Source organism: Phyllobates terribilis, unplaced genomic scaffold (assembly GCF_046119375.1).
Source record: "Phyllobates terribilis strain yellow unplaced genomic scaffold, ASM4611937v1 Scaffold_1__5_contigs__length_1240528914, whole genome shotgun sequence".
NCBI classification, from domain to species: domain Eukaryota; kingdom Metazoa; phylum Chordata; class Amphibia; order Anura; family Dendrobatidae; genus Phyllobates; species Phyllobates terribilis.
This window is the reverse complement of record NW_027362761.1, coordinates 1,209,592,410-1,209,615,230: the sequence shown is the minus strand read 5'-3', so window position 1 is coordinate 1,209,615,230 and position 22,821 is coordinate 1,209,592,410. Positions and strand designations below refer to the sequence as shown.

At 50.3% G+C, this 22,821-nt stretch overlaps 1 protein-coding gene across 2 annotated transcripts in view; it reads right to left on the bottom strand.

Moving 5' to 3' along the window:
* EXOC6B (exocyst complex component 6B) overlaps positions 1 to 22,821 on the bottom strand; it is a 267,701-nt gene that overhangs the window by 128,098 nt on the left and 116,782 nt on the right. Inside the window, exons 19-21 of one of the 2 annotated variants that reach the window (XM_073649495.1) lie at positions 12,165 to 12,194; positions 6,823 to 6,964; positions 3,076 to 3,149 (exon numbers count right to left, since the gene is read on the bottom strand). In XM_073649495.1, the coding sequence (XP_073505596.1) occupies positions 3,076 to 3,149; positions 6,823 to 6,964; positions 12,165 to 12,194 (246 nt within the window). The remainder of the gene's footprint in view (positions 1 to 3,075; positions 3,150 to 6,822; positions 6,965 to 12,164; positions 12,195 to 22,821) is intronic. The other variant, XM_073649503.1, reaches the window with a different exon arrangement.

The window sequence follows — 22,821 nt, the reverse complement described above, 5'->3', positions numbered from 1 at the left end:
GCCCCAGGGTGGCTACAGAGGGCCAGTGTGTGCCCCAGGGTGGCTACAGAGGGCCAGTGTGTGCCCCAGGGTGGCTACAGAGGGCCAGTGTGTGCCCCAGGGTGGCTACAGAGGTACAGAGGGCCTGTGTGTGCCCCAGGGTGGCTACAGAGGTACAGGGAGCCTGTGTGTGCTCCAGGGTGGCTACAGAGGTACAGGGGGCCTGTGTGTGCCCCAGGGTGGCTACAGAGGTACAGGGGGCCTGTGTGTGCCCCAGGGTGGCTACAGAGGTGCAGAGGGCCAGTGTGTGCCCCAGGGTGGCTACAGAGGGCCAGTGTGTGCCCCAGGGTGGCTACAGAGGGCCAGTGTGTGCCCCAGGGTGGCTACAGAGGGCCAGTGTGTGCCCCAGAGTGGCTACAGAGGGCCAGTGTGTGCCCCAGGGTGGCTACAGAGGGCCAGTGTGTGCCCCAGGGTGGCTACAGAGGGCCAGTGTGTGCCCCAGGGTGGCTACAGAGGGCCAGTGTGTGCCCCAGGGTGGCTACAGAGGTGCAGAGGGCCTGTGTGTGCCCCAGGGTGGCTACAGAGGTGCAGAGGGCCTGTGTGTGCCCCAGGGTGGCTACAGAGGTACAGGGGGCCTGTGTGTGCCCCAGGGTGGCTACAGAGGTACAGGGGCCTGTGTGTGCTCCAGGGTGGCTACAGAGGTACAGGGGGCCTGTGTGTGCCCCAGGGTGGCTACAGAGGTACAGGGGGCCTGTGTGTGCTCCAGGGTGGCTACAGAGGTACAGGGGGCCTGTGTGTGCTCCAGGGTGGCTACAGAGGTACAGGGGGCCTGTGTGTGCCTCAGGGTGGCTACAGAGGTACAAGGGGCCTGTGTGTGCCCCAGGGTGGCTACTGAGGTACAGAGGGCCCGTGTGTGCCCCAGGGTGGCTACAGAGGTACAGAGGGCCTGTGTGTGCCCCAGGGTGACTACAGAGGTACAGGGAGCCTGTGTGTGCCCCCGGGTGGCTACAGAGGTACAGGGGCCCTGTGTGTGCCCCAGAGTGGCCACATAGGTACAGGGGGCCTGTGTGTGCCCCAGGGTGGCTACAGAGGTACAGAGGGCATGTGTGTGCCCCAGGGTGGCTACAGAGGTACAGTGGGCCTGTGTGTGCCCCAGGGTGGCTACAGAGGTACAGAGGGCCTGTGTGTGCTCCAGGGTGGCTACAGAGGTACAGAGGGCCTGTGTGTGCTCCAGGGTGGCTACTGAGGTACAGTGGGCCTGTGTGTGCCCCAGGGTGGCTACTAAGGTACAGAGGGCATGTGTGTGCCCCAGGGTGGCTACAGAGGTACAGGGGGCCTGTGTGTGCCCCAGGGTGGCTACAGAGGTACAGGGGGCCTGTGTGTGCCCCCGGGGGGCTACAGAGGTACAGGGAGCCTGTGTGTGCCCCCTGGTGGCTACAGAGGTACAGGGGGCCTGTGTGTGCTCCAGGGTGGCTACAGAGGTACAGGGGGCCTGTGTGTGCCCCCGGGTGGCTACAGAGGTACAGGGAGCCTGTGTGTGCCCCCGGGTGGCTACAGAGGTACAGGGGACCTGTGTGTGCCCCAGGGTGGCCACATAGGTACAGGGGGCCTGTGTGTGCCCCAGGGTGGCTACAGAGGTACAGAGGGCATGTGTGTGCCCCAGGGTGGCTACTGAGGTACACGGGGCCTGTGTGCGCCCCAGGGTGGCTACAGAGGTACAGGGGGCCTGTGTGCGCCCCAGGGAGGCTACAGAGGTACAGAGGGCCTGTGTGTGCCCCAGGGAGGCTACAGAGGTACAGAGGGCCTGTGTGTGCCCCAGGGTGGCTACAGAGGTACAAGGGGCCTGTGTGTGCCCCAGGGTGGCTACAGAGGTACAGAGGGCCTGTGTGTGCCCCAGGGAGGCTACAGAGGTACAGAGGGCCTGTGTGTGCCCCAGGGAGGCTACAGAGGTACAGAGGGCCTGTGTGTGCCCCAGGGTGGCTACAGAGGGCCAGTGTGTGCCCCAGGGTGGCTACAGAGGTACAGGGAGCCTGTGTGTGCTCCAGGGTGGCTACAGAGGTACAGGGGGCCTGTGTGTGCCCCCGGGTGGCTACAGAGGTACAGGGGGCCTGTGTGTGCCCCCGGGTGGCCACATAGGTACAGGGGGCCTGTGTGTGCCCCAGGGTGGTTACATAGGTACAGGGGGCCTGTGTGTTCCCCAGGGTGGCTACTGAGGTACAGTGGGCCTGTGTGTGCCCCAGGGTGGCTACAGAGGTACAGAGGGCCTGTGTGTGCCCCAGGGTGGCTACAGTCATATTCTCACCACTCGGCCATCCTGAGGTTCCTAAATAGCTGCTCGCTGTGGTTTCCCTGTCTCTGCCTTGTGGCCGTTCTCTAGGTAAAACTACTGCAATATCTCCAGATAGATTTCCAAGATAATTGTAGGATATTTTGGCTTTTTGCATTTCACAGATGAATGATAACACAGGAATATTTCAAGCAGAAAGTGGAGGAGGAAGAGACGGTATGTACATGGGCACGATGAGCCTGATCCGAGTGGAGACACTGCAGATACGTGGCCATTATGAGGTGACCAAACCGTATGATGTGAGAGGCGGCCACCTGTCAATAGCGACATCAGCACTGCCAGGACCTGGCACCTACTGGACAGGCTTCATCTAAAGCTGGACAGACTGATGGGAGCTTGCCTGTGCCCGTCTGCCCTCACTGGTCCGCCATCTGCAGCCTGCCCTCGCCCAGTTCCCAGCTGTAGGGTTGGCAGGGCGCTTCCTTGGCCACGTTATCCGCTGCCCTGCTAAGAGTCATCTACATGTTGCAGCACGCAGAGGTCGGGCATGGGTGCAGCGCGGCGTCACTATCCCCCGCGTCCATCACAGCGCCGGCCAAGGAACCCACCCTGACAGTCCTTATAAAAGCAAGGCGAGAAAGGACGCAGGTCTCCGGCGTTTAATCCTTGGAGAGTCTCATTTCTTCCGCCACACCCACCTCTTCCTTGGAGCCCCCCTCCCCATTCCTTCTCTCGCTCCTTAAGACCTCATGGGCCCTCAGTCACACATCTTAAAAGAGAAATAAAGCACAAAAACAACAAAGGCTTACTTGTCTTAAGTCGATGAAGGCCAACTGCAGTGTGTCCCCCTGGAACCCAGGCACCGGGCCCGATCTGGCAAACCCTGTGGGAAAGAATAAGCCATGAAAGGCGTCTGTAAATAGGCATGGACGGGAAGATTGGCAGACGGATGACAGCGAGGACAAGGGAGGCTGGGGGAGAGGAGGGGCCCGCTTCTATGGGGCCACGTCTCGGGCCCGTCACGCTCTTTGTCTGCTCTTCAAAATTTGTGTCATCAAAACACCATTAATTCCAGCGTCCTGACAGCGAGGAAACTGTACGGACTCAGCCCCAAATCTATTCCCATGGGCCGCGCCGAGCTCCGCGCTATTTCTATGGTCAATGGACAAACAAGTCAGCCATGGCTTGAGGTGGGGGTGGCATTGTCCGGGGTCCTTTCATTTGGGGGAAGCTTTGTATATTGCGGCAGGAATTTTGCGATTTCATGGCTGTCACCCCGCCCCCCTCCGGTAGGTATCAATAATAAATAACTGCGGACAATGGCGCGTCCCCCCGCATATTGCCATTATCTGTTATGGTGCGTTACGTCCGGGGATTGGGGGGCGACCATTGACTGAGCCACTGGGAATCTCTCTAAGATGATTACATGGCCCCCACCGTAATATTATCCCGAGCCGAGAGACCAGGGCGTACGGGGCGACCAGGGCGTACAGTGATCTCCATGAGACCGGGCGATGAGCCGGATTCTCATCATAATCGCTGGCTGGGAATCAGGGGCTCAGACACCGGCGGAGGGTGTGCGCGGCGACGACGCGTCTGACGGCGGCGGAGGGTGTGCGCGGCGACGACGCGTCTGACGGCGGCGGAGGGTGTGCGCGGCGAAGACGCGTCTGACGCCGGCGGAGGGTGTGCGCGGCGACGACGCGTCTGACGCCGGCGGAGGGTGTGCGCGGCGACGACGCGTCTGACGCCGGCGGAGGGTGTGCGCGGCGACGACGCGTCTAAGACGCCGGCGGCGGACGCTGCGCGACGAGAACGCGCCTGACGACGGCGGACGCTGAGCGGAGAGAACGCGCCTGACGGGGCCGGACGCTGAGCGGAGAGAACGCGCCGGACGCTGAGCGGAGAGAACGCGCCTGACGCTGAGCGGAGAGAACGCGCCTGACGCTGAGCGGAGAGAACGCGCCTGACGCTGAGCGGAGAGAACGCGCCTGACGCTGAGCGGAGAGAACGCGCCTGACGCTGAGCGGAGAGAACGCGCCTGACGCTGAGCGGAGAGAACGCGCCTGACGCTGAGCGGAGAGAACGCGCCTGACGCTGAGCGGAGAGAACGCGCCTGACGCTGAGCGGAGAGAACGCGCCTGACGCTGAGCGGAGAGAACGCGCCTGACGCTGAGCGGAGAGAACGCGCCTGACGCTGAGCGGAGAGAACGCGCCTGACGCTGAGCGGAGAGAACGCGCCTGACGCTGAGCGGAGAGAACGCGCCTGACGCTGAGCGGAGAGAACGCGCCTGACGCTGAGCGGAGAGAACGCGCCTGACGCTGAGCGGAGAGAACGCGCCTGACGCTGAGCGGAGAGAACGCGCCTGACGCTGAGCGGAGAGAACGCGCCTGACGCTGAGCGGAGAGAACGCGCCTGACGCTGAGCGGAGAGAACGCGCCTGACGCTGAGCGGAGAGAACGCGCCTGACGCTGAGCGGAGAGAACGCGCCTGACGCTGAGCGGAGAGAACGCGCCTGACGCTGAGCGGAGAGAACGCGCCTGACGCTGAGCGGAGAGAACGCGCCTGACGCTGAGCGGAGAGAACGCGCCTGACGCTGAGCGGAGAGAACGCGCCTGACGCTGAGCGGAGAGAACGCGCCTGACGCTGAGCGGAGAGAACGCGCCTGACGCTGAGCGGAGAGAACGCGCCGGACGCTGAGCGGAGAGAACGCGCCTGACGGGGCCGGACGCTGAGCGGAGAGAACGCGCCTGACGGGGCCGGACGCTGAGCGGAGAGAACGCGCCTGACGGGGCCGGACGCTGAGCGGAGAGAACGCGCCTGACGGGGCCGGACGCTGAGCGGAGAGAACGCGCCTGACGGGGCCGGACGCTGAGCGGAGAGAACGCGCCTGACGGGGCCGGACGCTGAGCGGAGAGAACGCGCCTGACGGGGCCGGACGCTGAGCGGAGAGAACGCGCCTGACGGGGCCGGACGCTGAGCGGAGAGAACGCGCCTGACGGGGCCGGACGCTGAGCGGAGAGAACGCGCCTGACGGGGCCGGACGCTGAGCGGAGAGAACGCGCCTGACGGGGCCGGACGCTGAGCGGAGAGAACGCGCCTGACGGGGCCGGACGCTGAGCGGAGAGAACGCGCCTGACGGGGCCGGACGCTGAGCGGAGAGAACGCGCCTGACGGGGCCGGACGCTGAGCGGAGAGAACGCGCCTGACGGGGCCGGACGCTGAGCGGAGAGAACGCGCCTGACGGGGCCGGACGCTGAGCGGAGAGAACGCGCCTGACGGGGCCGGACGCTGAGCGGAGAGAACGCGCCTGACGGGGCCGGACGCTGAGCGGAGAGAACGCGCCTGACGGGGCCGGACGCTGAGCGGAGAGAACGCGCCTGACGGGGCCGGACGCTGAGCGGAGAGAACGCGCCTGACGGGGCCGGACGCTGAGCGGAGAGAACGCGCCTGACGGGGCCGGACGCTGAGCGGAGAGAACGCGCCTGACGGGGCCGGACGCTGAGCGGAGAGAACGCGCCTGACGGGGCCGGACGCTGAGCGGAGAGAACGCGCCTGACGGGGCCGGACGCTGAGCGGAGAGAACGCGCCTGACGGGGCCGGACGCTGAGCGGAGAGAACGCGCCTGACGGGGCCGGACGCTGAGCGGAGAGAACGCGCCTGACGGGGCCGGACGCTGAGCGGAGAGAACGCGCCTGACGGGGCCGGACGCTGAGCGGAGAGAACGCGCCTGACGGGGCCGGACGCTGAGCGGAGAGAACGCGCCTGACGGGGCCGGACGCTGAGCGGAGAGAACGCGCCTGACGGGGCCGGACGCTGAGCGGAGAGAACGCGCCTGACGGGGCCGGACGCTGAGCGGAGAGAACGCGCCTGACGGGGCCGGACGCTGAGCGGAGAGAACGCGCCTGACGGGGCCGGACGCTGAGCGGAGAGAACGCGCCTGACGGGGCCGGACGCTGAGCGGAGAGAACGCGCCTCACGGGGCCGGACGCTGCGCTTGGTTATATATTACACGTGGTTATATATTATGGGTGGTTATATATTACAGGTGGTCATATCAATCCCAGCTGACTGTGATGGAGGATGGGTAACGTGGTGGGACGTCGTCTCCGGAGCTCTCGGGATATTGGGGCTGGTATGGGGCCATTGTCCGGCCACTTTTCCCCTTTTTCCGCCCCCTCCTTTCTCGGCCACAGTCTGTAAATCTTTATACCAGTCCATTACAGTACAGGAGCTGCCAGACGACAGAGAGACACAGGGGCGGCTGCACGGAGGCTCCGGAGTGACGCTGATGGATGGTGGCAGCGCAGGGCCGGCGGCGGGGAGCAGTGTCACAGCTCCTGCTGCTCAGGTTGACGGCACCTGCTCGGCCATTCAGGACGTCTAATTAGGCAGCAGGAGATCTGCAGGTGGCGGCAGGGATCCCGACAGCCGCCAGTGTCGCTGGCCCAGCTCTGAACTGGTGACCAGTGCACAGAGCCTGTGCAGGAGAGTGGAGGGGCCCCCATGGCGTGGAGAGGCCCCCATGGCGCGGGGTTTGAGGCCAGTCACTTACTCTCACACTCCTTCACGTCCAGATTGAACTGCTGTAAGGCCCCCATGGTGATCTGCTTCACCTCCGCCTCCAGGAGCAGCTGCGTCAGCGACGTGGACAGGTGCTTACAGGCCGACATGCAGGCCGTCTGCGCCACCTTACCCTGAAAGACACACGGTCACAGCATGATGAGGGTGGTAGTGCTCCACACAGTATATTACGGATGTGTCTCGTGGTCCGATCATAATGGGGGTTGTAGTGTTTGAGCACATGGAGTGGAGGCAACAATGTTATCACAGAGAATGAGCAGAGCCATCCACAGCAGCACAGAGTATTTCAGGAGACATTATACATGTAGTACAGGAATTAGAGTCCGGTAATAACACAACACGCGGCCCTACACAACGCGCGGCGGTGCAAGAGTACACAGAAGCCAGATCACAGAGGAGACGTCCGTGCTACATGTCGGTGCAGCCTCAGAGCAGCGCTCCTGATTTCCGGTAGTGTTCGTCTAGTATTTAAGAGAAGAAATATGTCAGTAATTAGATGTAATGGCAGGTGTGAATGGCGGCCATGTTGTATCACAGCGCTCGTTACCGCTCACTTTACTGCCTGACACATGGGATAAACAGTCATTAATCAGCTCGCCCCGATAATCAGGAGTCTGGGGGAAGTGGACGCTGAACGTGTCCACCCGCTTCCTAAACCTTTAGGTTGCAATGTGCTGCCTGTTACACATCCCTGCTTGCCGTCAGTGAATAGTGACATTTGCTTCCCAGGAGAAAGTGACGTAACTTGAGGGAGATGTGGGAATGTGGCCGCTTTGTGAAGCGCTGCATGATCCCATCCGCAGGCCGGCGATGAGGAGCAGCGAGGATTTCCACAGGAGCCCGACGCTCGTTTCTCGGGGACCAGGTAACATTTTAGTAAATTTTCGGCCTCTTGTCGGTAAAACTGGGAAGATCAGTGTGAAACTAAAGGAAACTAACGGTTTTAAGGGAATTTTATGTAAATTTTTGGAAGTGATTGGAGATCATAAGAAAAGCACATCCGGAGAGGGGGCTGGAGATAATGAGACTCTCTGCATCGGTGGATTTATTTACCCAGGATTCTAGGAAACGATGATACGGATCATTAATCCTCCTAATGACCTTCATTTTCCCCCTCTGGATGCCACAATGATGAACATGACATCCTCTCAACCCCTAATTAACAACACTGGAGTCTGGAGCACCGCTGCTTCTTACGTCGGACCCCCACAAGGAAAGAGTACACAGCTTGTAGGTAGTAAAGTCAACCCCTGAACACAAGGCGCCCCCCAGAAAGAAAGGTACTGACTGCCCATATCACCTCCAGGAGACCACAGGCTCCGCTGCTGGCCATCAGCCCAACTTCCCCCTCTATCCCCCGCAATCAGCCCGGGCCATCAGCCAGCCGCCTTGCCCTCCTCCCCCGGCCATCAGCCGGCCGCCTCGCCCACCCTCCCCCGGCCATCAGCCGGCCGCCTCGCCCACCCTCCCCCGGCCATCAGCCGGCCGCCTCGCCCACCCTCCCCCGGCCATCAGCCGGCCGCCTCGCCCACCCTCCCCCGGCCATCAGCCGGCCGCCTCGCCCACCCTCCCCCGGCCATCAGCCGGCCGCCTCGCCCACCCTCCCCCGGCCGCCTCGCCCACCCTCCCCCGGCCATCAGCCGGCCGCCTCGCCCACCCTCCTCCGGCCATCAGCCGGCCGCCTCGCCCACCCTCCCCCGGCCATCAGCCGGCCGCCTCGCCCACCCTCCCCCGGCCATCAGCCGGCCGCCTCGCCCACCCTCCCCCGGCCATCAGCCGGCCTCCTCGCCCACCCTCCCCCGGCCATCAGCCGGCCGCCTCGCCCTCCTCCCCCGGCCATCAGCCGGCCGCCTCGCCCTCCTCCCCCGGCCATCAGCCGGCCGCCTCGCCCTCCTCCCCCGGCCATCAGCCGGCCGCCTCGCCCTCCTCCCCCGGCCATCAGCCGGCCGCCTCGCCCTCCTCCCCCGGCCATCAGCCGGCCGCCTCGCCCTCCTCCCCCGGCCATCAGCCGGCCGCCTCGCCCTCCTCCCCCGGCCATCAGCCGGCCGCCTCGCCCTCCTCCCCCGGCCATCAGCCGGCCGCCTCGCCCTCCTCCCCCGGCCATCAGCCGGCCGCCTCGGCCTCCTCCCCCGGCCATCAGCCGGCCGCCTCGGCCTCCTGCTCTGGCCATCATCCGTGGTATTCACTGATTAGCCAAGTAATAGGACCACACGGGTGGATGGGAAAAAGATGCCAGCGCAAAGCAGATAACACCCAATCTGAACAATGCTGCAATAAACTGCAAAAGCAAAAGATAAAAAAAGAAAAATGCAAGTTTTGTGAATGCAGAAGGCGTGTGATGCGCTCCTGTTGGGCAGGGACGGTGCGGCTGGAGTAAAGGAATCAGTGCTCCGCCGCCTGCCCGTCTCTGCGGTATATCCGGAGAAGGATGCAGTAATACGGACACCGTGTGCTACCTGCGATAATGATGGATTCCGGTACGGCGACTCCGTACACAAGAGCTCATTACCCAATATTAGCTCATTACTTCCAGGCCTGCGCCTCCTCGCACTCCCACCACTGCCAATTACACACAGGGGCTCAATATCCGTCCACTCCTGAGATAGTAGGAGCAGTTATACATAATGATTGTTATCTACATCTACAGAGGGGTCCGGTGGACGCCGCTCCCATCTGTCCCCCGTACAGAGGGGTCCGGTGGACGCCGCTCCTATCTGTCCCCCGTACAGAGGGGTCCGGTGGACGCCGCTCCTATCTGTCCCCCGTACAGAGGGGTCCGGTGGACGCCGCTCCTATCTGCCCCCCGTACAGCGGGGACTGGGGGGGCGGGGGTGCAGCGACCGTCGCCTCCACGACTGGGGGTCGGGAGTGCAGCGACCGTCGCCTCCACGACTGGGGGTCGGGGGTGCAGCGACCGTCGCCTCCACGACTGGGGGTCGGGGGTGCAGCGACCGTCGCCTCCACGACTGGGGGTCGGGGGTGCAGCGACCGTCGCCTCCACGACTGGGGGTCGGGGGTGCAGCGACCGTCGCCTCCACGACTGGGGGTCGGGGTGCAGCGACCATCGCCTCCACGACTGGGGGGAGGGAGTGCAGCGACCATCGCCTCCACGACTGGGGGGAGGGAGTGCAGCGACCATCGCCTCCACGACTGGGGGGAGGGAGTGCAGCGACCATCGCCTCCACGACTGGGGGGAGGGAGTGCAGCGACCATCGCCTCCACGACTGGGGGGAGGGAGTGCAGCGACCATCGCCTCCACGACTGGGGGGAGGGAGTGCAGCGACCATCGCCTCCACGACTGGGGGGAGGGAGTGCAGCGACCATCGCCTCCACGACTGGGGGGAGGGAGTGCAGCGACCATCGCCTCCACGACTGGGGGGTGGGAGTGCAGCGACCATCGCCTCCACGACTGGGGGGAGGGAGTGCAGCGACCATCGCCTCCACGACTGGGGGGAGGGAGTGCAGCGACCATCGCCTCCACGACTGGGGGGAGGGAGTGCAGCGACCATCGCCTCCACGACTGGGGGGAGGGAGTGCAGCGACCATCGCCTCCACGACTGGGGGGAGGGAGTGCAGCGACCATCGCCTCCACGACTGGGGGGAGGGAGTGCAGCGACCATCGCCTCCACGACTGGGGGGAGGGAGTGCAGCGACCATCGCCTCCACGACTGGGGGGAGGGAGTGCAGCGACCATCGCCTCCACGACTGGGGGGAGGGAGTGCAGCGACCATCGCCTCCACGACTGGGGGGAGGGAGTGCAGCGACCATCGCCTCCACGACTGGGGGGAGGGAGTGCAGCGACCATCGCCTCCACGACTGGGGGGAGGGAGTGCAGCGACCATCGCCTCCACGACTGGGGGGAGGGAGTGCAGCGACCATCGCCTCCACGACTGGGGGGAGGGAGTGCAGCGACCATCGCCTCCACGACTGGGGGGAGGGAGTGCAGCGACCATCGCCTCCACGACTGGGGGGCGGGAGTGCAGCGACCATCGACTCCACGACTGGGGGGCGGGAGTGCAGCGACCATCGACTCCACGACTGGGGGGCGGGAGTGCAGCGACCATCGACTCCACGACTGGGGGGCGGGAGTGCAGCGACCATCGACTCCACGACTGGGGGGCGGGAGTGCAGCGACCATCGACTCCACGACTGGGGGGCGGGAGTGCAGCGACCATCGACTCCACGACTGGGGGGCGGGAGTGCAGCGACCATCGACTCCACGACTGGGGGGCGGGAGTGCAGCGACCATCGACTCCACGACTGGGGGGCGGGAGTGCAGCGACCATCGACTCCACGACTGGGGGGCGGGAGTGCAGCGACCATCGACTCCACGACTGGGGGGCGGGAGTGCAGCGACCATCGACTCCACGACTGGGGGGAGGGAGTGCAGCGACCATCGACTCCACGACTGGGGGGAGGGAGTGCAGCGACCATCGACTCCACGACTGGGGGGAGGGAGTGCAGCGACCATCGCCTCCACGACTGGGGGGAGGGAGTGCAGCGACCATCGCCTCCACGACTGGGGGGAGGGAGTGCAGCGACCATCGCCTCCACGACTGGGGGGAGGGAGTGCAGCGACCATCGCCTCCACGACTGGGGGGAGGGAGTGCAGCGACCATCGCCTCCACGACTGGGGGGAGGGAGTGCAGCGACCATCGCCTCCACGACTGGGGGGAGGGAGTGCAGCGACCATCGCCTCCACGACTGGGGGGAGGGAGTGCAGCGACCATCGCCTCCACGACTGGGGGGAGGGAGTGCAGCGACCATCGCCTCCACGACTGGGGGGAGGGAGTGCAGCGACCATCGCCTCCACGACTGGGGGGAGGGAGTGCAGCGACCATCGCCTCCACGACTGGGGGGAGGGAGTGCAGCGACCATCGCCTCCACGACTGGGGGGAGGGAGTGCAGCGACCATCGACTCCAGAAGCCTCTAAATGTTTCTATTCACTGACAGGAAGCAATAAATAGTTGAAAACTGTATAAAGTGAATCGGCAATGTGCAGAATTTGCATTAATCCTGTAATCTGGGACATCAGAAAAATAGCAAATCCTGTATATTTGTCTGAGCGTCTAATAGTACAGAATATCTGATAATCCGGCACCTGCTGGAACAGAGACACTGCGGCTAAACTAATACTGCAGTGATCATTGCAGCAGATTATCACCCCCACGGGGAGCAGGGCCCGCAGGACGTCGCAGCGTGGCAGGGATTAATGGCGGGGCTCACTCCATGCAGCCTCACAACAGGCATGTTACTTGTCATGCAGATCACTCTCCGGACCCCTCACCACAGACGGCCCCCCGGCTACTCACCGGCATCCTGGAGTGCGTGTCGACTGCGGCCTACGGCGAGAAGGCAGAGGTCACGAAGGGGAAGGACGCTCAACAATGAAAGGTGTAGTGAATGGTGGAAGGAGAAGCCCCTCGCTGATAAATAATACCGCCCTCTACTACAGGGAGAAGACGATAACCAGAGGTTCTGCGGCACAAACTAACTGGACAGATCAGGGTTCCTGCAACTGCTCGTCTGTCCTGATGTGACTTTGTAACGCACAAGATGCGGTGCCGCCATATTTAGCGGTGACATCGGATAAGTGCCGCCATGTCAAAGCCATAAGTCTCCGCTATCAGAATATGTAAAAACTTCCTTCTCCAGAAACCAGAACGTACTGAACTCAGAGTCACCTCTATAGGAGGATGCTGGAAACTGTGAAAGGAACGATTACAGGGAAAATGTACCGAAAATAGTGCCAGGCACAATCTGCCGGCAAACAGAACGTCCTGCAGAACGTGGCAATAGCAGACAGGAGCGGCACCATGCTCCGCACCACCGACCTCACATCAACAATGGAGAAAGCACAGCGCACATGCACTGCTGTGCACAGAAGATAAGCACGTAGGGGCAGTACTATAGCAGTAATATTCTTATACATAGGGGGAGTATTATAGTAGTAATATTCTTATACATAGGGGCAGTATTATAGTAGTAATATTCTTATACATAGGGGCAGTATTATAGTAGTTATATTCTTGTACATAGGGGCAGTATAATAGTAGTCATATTCTTGTACATAGGAGCAGTATTATAGTAGTTATATTCTTGTACATAGGAGCAGTATTATAGTAGTTATATTCTTGTACATAGAGGGCAGTATTATAGTAGATATATTCTTGTACATAGGAGCAGTATTATAGTAGTTATATTCTTGTACATAGGGGGCAATATTATAGTAGTCATATTCTTGTACATAGGAGCAGTATTATAGTAGTCATATTCTTGTACATAGGAGCAGTATTATAGTAGTTATATTCTTGTACATTGGAGCAGTATTATAGTAGTTATATTCTTGTACATAGGAGCAGTATTATAGTAGTTATATTCTTGTACATAGGGGACAGTATTATAGTAGTTATATTCTTGTACATAGGAGCAGTATTATAGTAGTTATATTCTTGTACATAGGAGCAGTATTATAGTAGTTATATTCTTGTACATAGGGGACAGTATTATAGTAGTTATATTCTTGTACATAGGGGCAGTATTATAGTAGTTATATTCTTGTACATAGGGGGCAGTATTATAGTAGTTATATTCTTGTACATAGGAGCAGTATTATAGTAGTTATATTCTTGTACATAAGGGCAGTATTATAGTAGTTATATTCTTGTACATAGGAGCAGTATTATAGTAGTTATATTCTTGTACATAGGAGCAGTATTATAGTAGTTATATTCTTGTACATAGGGGCAGTATTATAGTAGTTATATTCTTGTACATAGGGGGCAGTATTATAGTAGTTATATTCTTGTACATAGGAGCAGTATTATAGTAGTTATATTCTTGTACATAAGGGCAGTATTATAGTAGTTATATTCTTGTACATAGGAGCAGTATTATAGTAGTTATATTCTTGTACATAGGGGACAGTATTATAGTAGTTATATTCTTGTACATAGGAGCAGTATTATAGTAGTTATATTCTTGTACATAGGAGCAGTATTATAGTAGTTATATTCTTGTACATAGGGGCAGTATTATAGTAGTTATATTCTTGTACATAGGGGGCAGTATTATAGTAGTTATATTCTTGTACATAGGAGCAGTATTATAGTAGTTATATTCTTGTACATAGGGGCAGTATTATAGTAGTTATATTCTTGTACATAGGGGGCAGTATTATAGTAGTTATATTCTTGTACATAGGAGCAGTATTATAGTAGTTATATTCTTGTACATAGGAGCAGTATTATAGTAGTTATATTCTTGTACATAGGGGCAGTATTATAGTAGTTATATTCTTGTACATAGGGGGCAGTATTATAGTAGTTATATTCTTGTACATAGGAGCAGTATTATAGTAGTTATATTCTTGTACATAAGGGCAGTATTATAGTAGTTATATTCTTGTACATAGGAGCAGTATTATAGTAGTTATATTCTTGTACATAGGGGACAGTATTATAGTAGTTATATTCTTGTACATAGGAGCAGTATTATAGTAGTTATATTCTTGTACATAGGAGCAGTATTATAGTAGTTATATTCTTGTACATAGGAGCAGTATTATAGTAGTTATATTCTTGTACATAGGAGCAGTATTATAGTAGTTATATTCTTGTACATAGGGGCAGTATTATAGTAGTTATATTCTTGTACATAGGGGGCAGTATTATAGTAGTTATATTCTTGTACATAGGAGCAGTATTATAGTAGTTATATTCTTGTACATAAGGGCAGTATTATAGTAGTTATATTCTTGTACATAGGAGCAGTATTATAGTAGTTATATTCTTGTACATAGGGGCAGTATTATAGTAGTTATATTCTTGTACATAGGAGCAGTATTATAGTAGTTATATTCTTGTACATAAGGGCAGTATTATAGTAGTTATATTCATGTACATAGGGGCAGTATTATAGTAGTTATATTCTTGTACATAGAGGCAGTTTTATAGTAGATATATTCTTGTACATAGGAGCAGTATTATAGTAGTTATATTCTTGTACATAGGAGCAGTATTATAGTAGTTATATTCATGTACATAGGGAGCAGTATTATAGTAGTTATATTCTTGTACATAGGAACAGTATTATAGTAGTTATATTCTTGTACATAGGGGCAGTATTATAGTAGTTATATTCTTGTACATAGGGGGCAGTATTATAGTAGTTATATTCTTGTACATAGGAGCAGTATTATAGTAGTTATATTCTTGTACATAAGGGCAGTATTATAGTAGTTATATTCTTGTACATAGGAGCAGTATTATAGTAGTTATATTCTTGTACATAGGAGCAGTATTATAGTAGTTATATTCATGTACATAGGGAGCAGTATTATAGTAGTTATATTTTTGTACATAGGAACAGTATTATAGTAGTTATATTCTTGTACATAGGGAGCAGTATTATAGTAGTTATATTCTTGTACATAGGAACAGTATTATAGTAGTTATATTCTTGTACACAGGGAGCAGTATTATAGTAGTTATACTCTTGTACATAGGGAGCAGTATTATAGTAGTTATATTCTTGTACATAGGGAGCAGTATTATAGTAGTTATATTCTTGTACATAGGGAACAGTATTATAGTAGTTATATTCTTGTACATAGGGGTAGTATTATAGTAGTTATATTCTTGTACATAGGGAACAGTATTATAGTAGTTATATTCTTGTACATAGGGAGCAGTATTATAGTAGTTATATTCTTGTACATAGGGAGCAGTATTATAGTAGTTATATTCTTGTACATAGGGAGCAGTATTATAGTAGTTATACTCTTGTACATGGGGGCAGTATTATAGTAGTTATACTCTTGTACACAGGGGCAGTAAGGCTGAGTTCACACGATGCGTATTTCATGCGTTTCCGCGGCGTTTTTGCAGTTGCGTAAACGCCGCGGAAACGCATGAAAAACGCATGGTAGAAGGGCAGCAATGTTCCCCAATGGAAATCCGCATGTGCTGTGCCCATGATGCGGATTTTTCCGCAGCGTAAACGCTGCGGTCAAAAATCCGCAGCATGTCAATTAATTTTGCGGAAACGCTGCTCTTTTGCCGCCATTGACTTGCATTAGACCGCATGGAATCCGCATCACTGTATATGTTGATGCGCTTTTCATGCTGTCTAATGTGCGGATGGTACCCGGGTGTGGATGAGAGGACTCTCATCCAGACCCAGGTACCATTAAAAAAAAAAGAATAAAATAAAAAATATATATATTCTCACCTTCTGACGGCCCGCGCTGCGTCCTGTCGGCTTCCCGCGCACTTCGCGGTTGAATGAAGGACCTTCGCTGACGTCAGAGTCATGTGACGGGTCACGTGACGCTGACATCGGAAGGTCCTACAGTCTTCACTGCCGGCAGCCGGGACCGATGAAGCAGGACACCGGGGGCCATCAGAGGGTAAAGTATATATTTATTTTTTATTTTTTGACATCACACACTATATAAATCCATGCCGGTTGCATGGATTTATATAGTGTGAAGTTGACAAGCACTTTCCAAGTGATGCTAAAATCGCTTGGGAAGCGTTTGTCAACCCGCATGCGGAAATGAAAGTGAAGACCGCTTCACATCCGCATGTCCCTGGCAGGAAACCGCATGTACAATCCGCATGCGTTTTTTCCTGCCAGAGAGATGCAGAAACGCTCAGGAAAAATTCCTGAGCATTTCTGCATCGTGTGCACATACCCTTATAGTAGTTATACTCTTGTACATAGGGGAAGTATTATAGAAGTTATATTCTTGTACATAGGAGCAGTATTATAGTAGTTATACTCTTGTACATAGGAGCAGTATTATAGTAGTTATACTCTTGTACATAGGAGCAGTATTATAGTAGTTATATTCTTGTACATAGGAGCAGTATTATAGTAGTTATATTCTTGTACATAGGAGCAGTATTATAGTAGTTATATTCTTGTACATAGGAGCAGTATTATAGTAGTTATATTCTTGTACATAGGAGCAGTATTATAGTAGTTATATTCTTGTACATAGGGGCAGTATTATAGTAGTTATACTCTTGTACATAGGAGCAGTATTATAGTAGTTATATTCTTGTACATAGGAGCAGTATTATAGCAGTTATATTCTTGTACATAGGAGCAGTATTATAGTAGTTATATTCTTGTACATAGGAGCAGTATTATAGCAGTTATATTCTTGTACATAGGGGGCAGTATTATAGTAGTTATATTCTTGTACATAGGGAGCAGTATTATAGTAGTTATATTCTTGTACATAGGGGCAGTATTATAGTAGTTATACTCTTGTACATAGGGGCAATATTATAGTAGTTATATTCTTATACATAGGAGCAGTATTATAGTAGTTATATTCTTGTACATAGAGGCAGTATTATAGTAGTTATATTCTTGTACATAGGGGGCAGTATTATAGTAGTTATATTCTTGTACATAGGGGAAGTGTTATAGAAGTTATATTCTTGTACATAGGAGCAGTATTATAGTAGTTATATTCTTGTACATAGAGGCAGTATTATAGTAGTTATACTCTTGTACATAGGGGCAGTATTATAGTAGTTATATTCTTGTACATAGGAGCAGTATTATAGTAGTTATATTCTTGTACATAGGGGGCAGTATTATAGTAGTTATATTCTTGTGCATAGGAGCAGTATTATAGTAGTTATATTCTTGTACATAGAGGCAGTATTATAGTAGTTATATTCTTGTACATAGGGGGCAGTATTATAGTAGTTATATTCTTGTACATAGGGGAAGTGTTATAGAAGTTATATTCTTGTACATAGGAGCAGTATTATAGTAGTTATATTCTTGTACATAGAGGCAGTATTATAGTAGTTATACTCTTGTACATAGGGGCAGTATTATAGTAGTTATATTCTTGTACATAGGAGCAGTATTATAGTAGTTATATTCTTGTACATAGGGAGCAGTATTATAGTAGTTATATTCTTGTACATAGGAGCAGTATTATAGTAGTTATATTCTTGTACATAGGAGCAGTATTATAGTAGTTATATTCTTGTACATAGGAGCAGTATTATAGTAGTTATATTCTTGCACATAGGAGCAGTATTATAGTAGTTATATTCTTGTACATAGGGAGCAGTATTATAGTAGTTATATTCTTGTACATAGGAGCAGTATTATAGTAGTTATATTCTTGTACATAAGGGCAGTATTATAGTAGTTATATTCTTGTACATAGGAGCAGTATTATAGTAGTTATATTCTTGTACATAGGGGCAGTATTATAGTAGTTATATTCTTGTACATAGGGGGCAGTATTATAGTAGTTATATTCTTGTACATAGGAGCAGTATTATAGTAGTTATATTCTTGTACATAAGGGCAGTATTATAGTAGTTATATTCTTGTACATAGGGGCAGTATTATAGTAGTTATATTCTTGTACATAGGGGCAGTATTATAGTAGTTATATTCTTGTACATAGGAGCAGTATTATAGTAGTTATATTCTTGTACATAAGGGCAGTATTATAGTAGTTATATTCTTGTACATAGGAGCAGTATTATAGTAGTTATATTCTTGTACATAGAGGCAGTATTATAGTAGTTATATTCTTGTACATAGGAGCAGTATTATAGTAGTTATATTCTTGTGCATAGGGGCAGTACTATAGCAGTAATATTCTTGTACATAGGAGCAGTATTATAGTAGATATATTCTTGTACATAGGAGCAGTATTATAGTAGTTATATTCTTGTACATAGGAGCAGTATTATAGCAGTTATATTCTTGTACATAAGGGCAGTATTATAGCAGTTATATTCTTGTACATAGGAGCAGTATTATAGTAGTGATATTCTTGTACATAGGAGCAGTATTATAGTAGTTATATTCTTGTACATAGGAGCAGTATTATAGTAGTTATATTCTTGTACATAAGGGGCAGTATTATAGTAGTTATATTCTTGTACATAGGAGCAGTATTATAGTAGTTATATTCTTGTACATAGGAGCAGTATTATAGTAGTTATATTCTTGTACATAGGAGCAGTATTATAGTAGTTATATTCTTGTACATAGGAGCAGTATTATAGTAGTTATATTCATGTACATAGGGAGCAGTATTATAGTAGTTATATTCTTGTACATAAGAACAGTATTATAGTAGTTATATTCTTGTACATAGGGAGCAGTATTATAGTAGTTATATTCTTGTACATAGGAACAGTATTATAGTAGTTATATTCTTGTACATAGGGAACAGTATTATAGTAGTTATATTCTTGTACATAGGGAGCAGTATTATAGTAGTTATATTCTTGTACATAGGGAGCAGTATTATAGTAGTTATATTCTTGTACATAGGGAGCAGTATTATAGTAGTTATACTCTTGTACATGGGGGCAGTATTATAGTAGTTATACTCTTGTACACAGGGGCAGTAAGGCTGAGTTCACACGATGCGTATTTCATGCGTTTCCGCGGCGTTTTTGCAGTTGCGTAAACGCCGCGGAAACGCATGAAAAACGCATGGTAGAAGGGCAGCAATGTTCCCCAATGGAAATCCGCATGTGCTGTGCCCATGATGCGGATTTTTCCGCAGCGTAAACGCTGCGGTCAAAAATCCGCAGCATGTCAATTAATTTTGCGGAAACGCTGCTCTTTTGCCGCCATTGACTTGCATTAGACCGCATGGAATCCGCATCACTGTATATGTTGATGCGCTTTTCATGCGGTCTAATGTGCGGATGGTACCCGGGTGTGGATGAGAGGACTCTCATCCAGACCCAGGTACCATTAAAAAAAAAAGAATAAAATAAAAAATATATATATTCTCACCTTCTGACGGCCCGCGCTGCGTCCTGTCGGCTTCCCGCGCACTTCGCGGTTGAATGAAGGACCTTCGCTGAAGTCAGAGTCATGTGACGGGTCACGTGACGCTGACATCGGAAGGTCCTACAGTCTTCACTGCCGGCAGCCGGGACCGATGAAGCAGGACACCGGGGGCCATCAGAGGGTAAAGTATATATTTATTTTTTGACATCACACACTATATAAATCCATGCCGGTTGCATGGATTTATATAGTGTGAAGTTGACAAGCACTTTCCAAGTGATGCTAAAATCGCTTGGGAAGCGTTTGTCAACCCGCATGCGGAAATGAAAGTGAAGACCGCTTCACATCCGCATGTCCCTGGCAGGAAACCGCATGTACAATCCGCATGTGTTTTTTCCTGCCAGAGAGATGCAGAAACGCTCAGGAAAAATTCCTGAGCATTTCTGCATCGTGTGCACATACCCTTATAGTAGTTATACTCTTGTACATAGGGGAAGTATTATAGAAGTTATATTCTTGTACATAGGAGCAGAATTATAGTAGTTATATTCTTGTACATAGGAGCAGTATTATAGTAGTTATATTCTTGTATATAGGGGGCAGTATTATAGTAGTTATATTCTTGTACATAGGGGGCAGTATTATAGTAGTTATATTCTTGTACATAGGGGGCAGTATTATAGTAGTTATATTCTTGTACATAGGAGCAGTATTATAGTAGTTATATTCTTGTACATAGGGAGCAGTATTATAGTAGTTATATTCTTGTACATAGGAACAGTATTATAGTAGTTATATTCTTGTACATAGGGAGCAGTATTATAGTAGTTATATTCTTATACATAGGGAGCAGTATTATAGTAGTTATATTCTTGTACATAGGGAGCAGTATTATAGTAGTTATACTCTTGTACATGGGGGCAGTATTATAGTAGTTATATTCTTGTACACAGGGGCAGTATTATAGTAGTTATATTCTTGTACATAGGGAGCAGTATTATAGTAGTTATACTCTTGTACATAGGGGAAATATTATAGAAGTTATATTCTTGTACATAGGAGCAGTATTGTAGTAGTTATATTCTTGTACATAGGAGCAGTATTATAGTAGTTATATTCTTGTACATAGGGAGCAGTATTATAGTAGTTATATTCTTGTACATAGAGGCAGTATTATAGTAGTTATACTCTTGTACATAGGAGCAGTATTATAGTAGTTATATTCTTGTACATAGGGGCAGTATTATAGTAGTTATATTCTTGTACATAGGAGCAGTATTATAGCAGTTATATTCTTGTACATAGGAGCAGTATTATAGCAGTTATATTCTTGTACATAGGGGGCAGTATTATAGTAGTTATATTCTTGTACATAGGGAGCAGTATTATAGTAGTTATATTCTTGTACATAGGGGCAGTATTATAGTAGTTATACTCTTGTACATAGGGGCAATATTATAGTAGTTATACTCTAGTACATAGGGGAAGTGTTATAGAAGTTATATTCTTGTACATAGGAGCAGTATTATAGTAGTTATATTCTTGTACATAGGGACAGTATTATAGTAGTTATATTCTTGTACATAGGGGCAGTATTATAGTAGTTATATTCTTGTACATAGGAGCAGTATTATAGTAGTTATATTCTTGTACATAGGAGCAGTATTATAGTAGTTATATTCTTGTACATAGGAGCAGTATTATAGTAGTTATATTCTTGTACATAGGAGCAGTATTATAGTAGTTATATTATTGTACATAGGAGCAGTATTATAGTAGTTATATTCTTGTACATAGGAGCAGTATTATAGTAGTTATATTCTTGTACATAGGAGCAGTATTATAGTAGTTATATTCTTGTACATAGGAGCAGTATTATAGTAGTTATATTCTTGTACATAGGGACAGTATTATAGTAGTTATATTCTTGTACATAGGGGCAGTATTATAGTAGTTATATTCTTGTACATAGGAGCAGTATTATAGTAGTTATATTCTTGTACATAGGGGCAGTATTATAGTAGTTATATTCTTGTACATAGGAGCAGTATTATAGTAGTTATATTCTTGTACATAGGAGCAGTATTATAGTAGTTATATTCTTGTACATAGGAGCAGTATTATAGTAGTTATATTCTTGTACATAGGAGCAGTATTATAGTAGTTATATTCTTGTACATAGGGGCAGTATTATAGTAGTTATACTCTTGTACATAGGGGCAGTATTATAGTAGTTATATTCTTGTACATAGGAGCAGTATTATAGTAGTTATATTCTTGTACATAGGAGCAGTATTATAGTAGTTATATTCTTGTACATAGGAGCAGTATTATAGTAGTTATATTCTTGTACATAGGGGCAGTATTATAGTAGTTATACTCTTGTACATAGGGGCAGTATTATAGTAGTTATATTCTTGTACATAGGAGCAGTATTATAGTAGTTATATTCTTGTACATAGGAGCAGTATTATAGTAGTTATATTCTTGTACATAGGAGCAGTATTATAGTAGTTATATTTCTGTACATAGGAGCAGTATTATAGTAGTTATATTCTTGTACATAGGGAGCAGTATTATAGTAGTTATACTCTTGTACATGGGGGCAGTATTATAGTAGTTATATTCTTGTACATAGGAGCAGTATTATAGTAGTTATATTCTTGTACTTCGGAGCAGTATTATAGTATTATATTCTTGTACATAGGGGCGAATTATAGTAGTTATATTCTTGTACATAGGAGCAGTATTATAGTAGATATATTCTTGTACATAGGGGGCAGTATTATAGTAGTTATATTCTTGTACATAGGGGCACTATTATAGTAGTTATATTCTTGTACATAGGGGCGAATTATAGTAGTTATATTCTTGTACATAGGAGCAGTATTATAGTAGATATATTCTTGTACATAGGGGGCAGTATTACAGTAGTTATATTCTTGTACATAGGGGCAGTATTATAATAGTTATATTCTTGTACATAGGGGGCAGTATTATAGTAGATATATTCTTGTACATAGGGGACAGTATTATAGTAGTTATATTCTTGTACATAGGGGACAGTATTATAGTAGTTATATTCTTGTACATAGGAGCAGTATTATAGTAGTTATATTCTTGTACATAGGGGGCAGTATTATAGTAGTTATATTCTTGTACATAGGA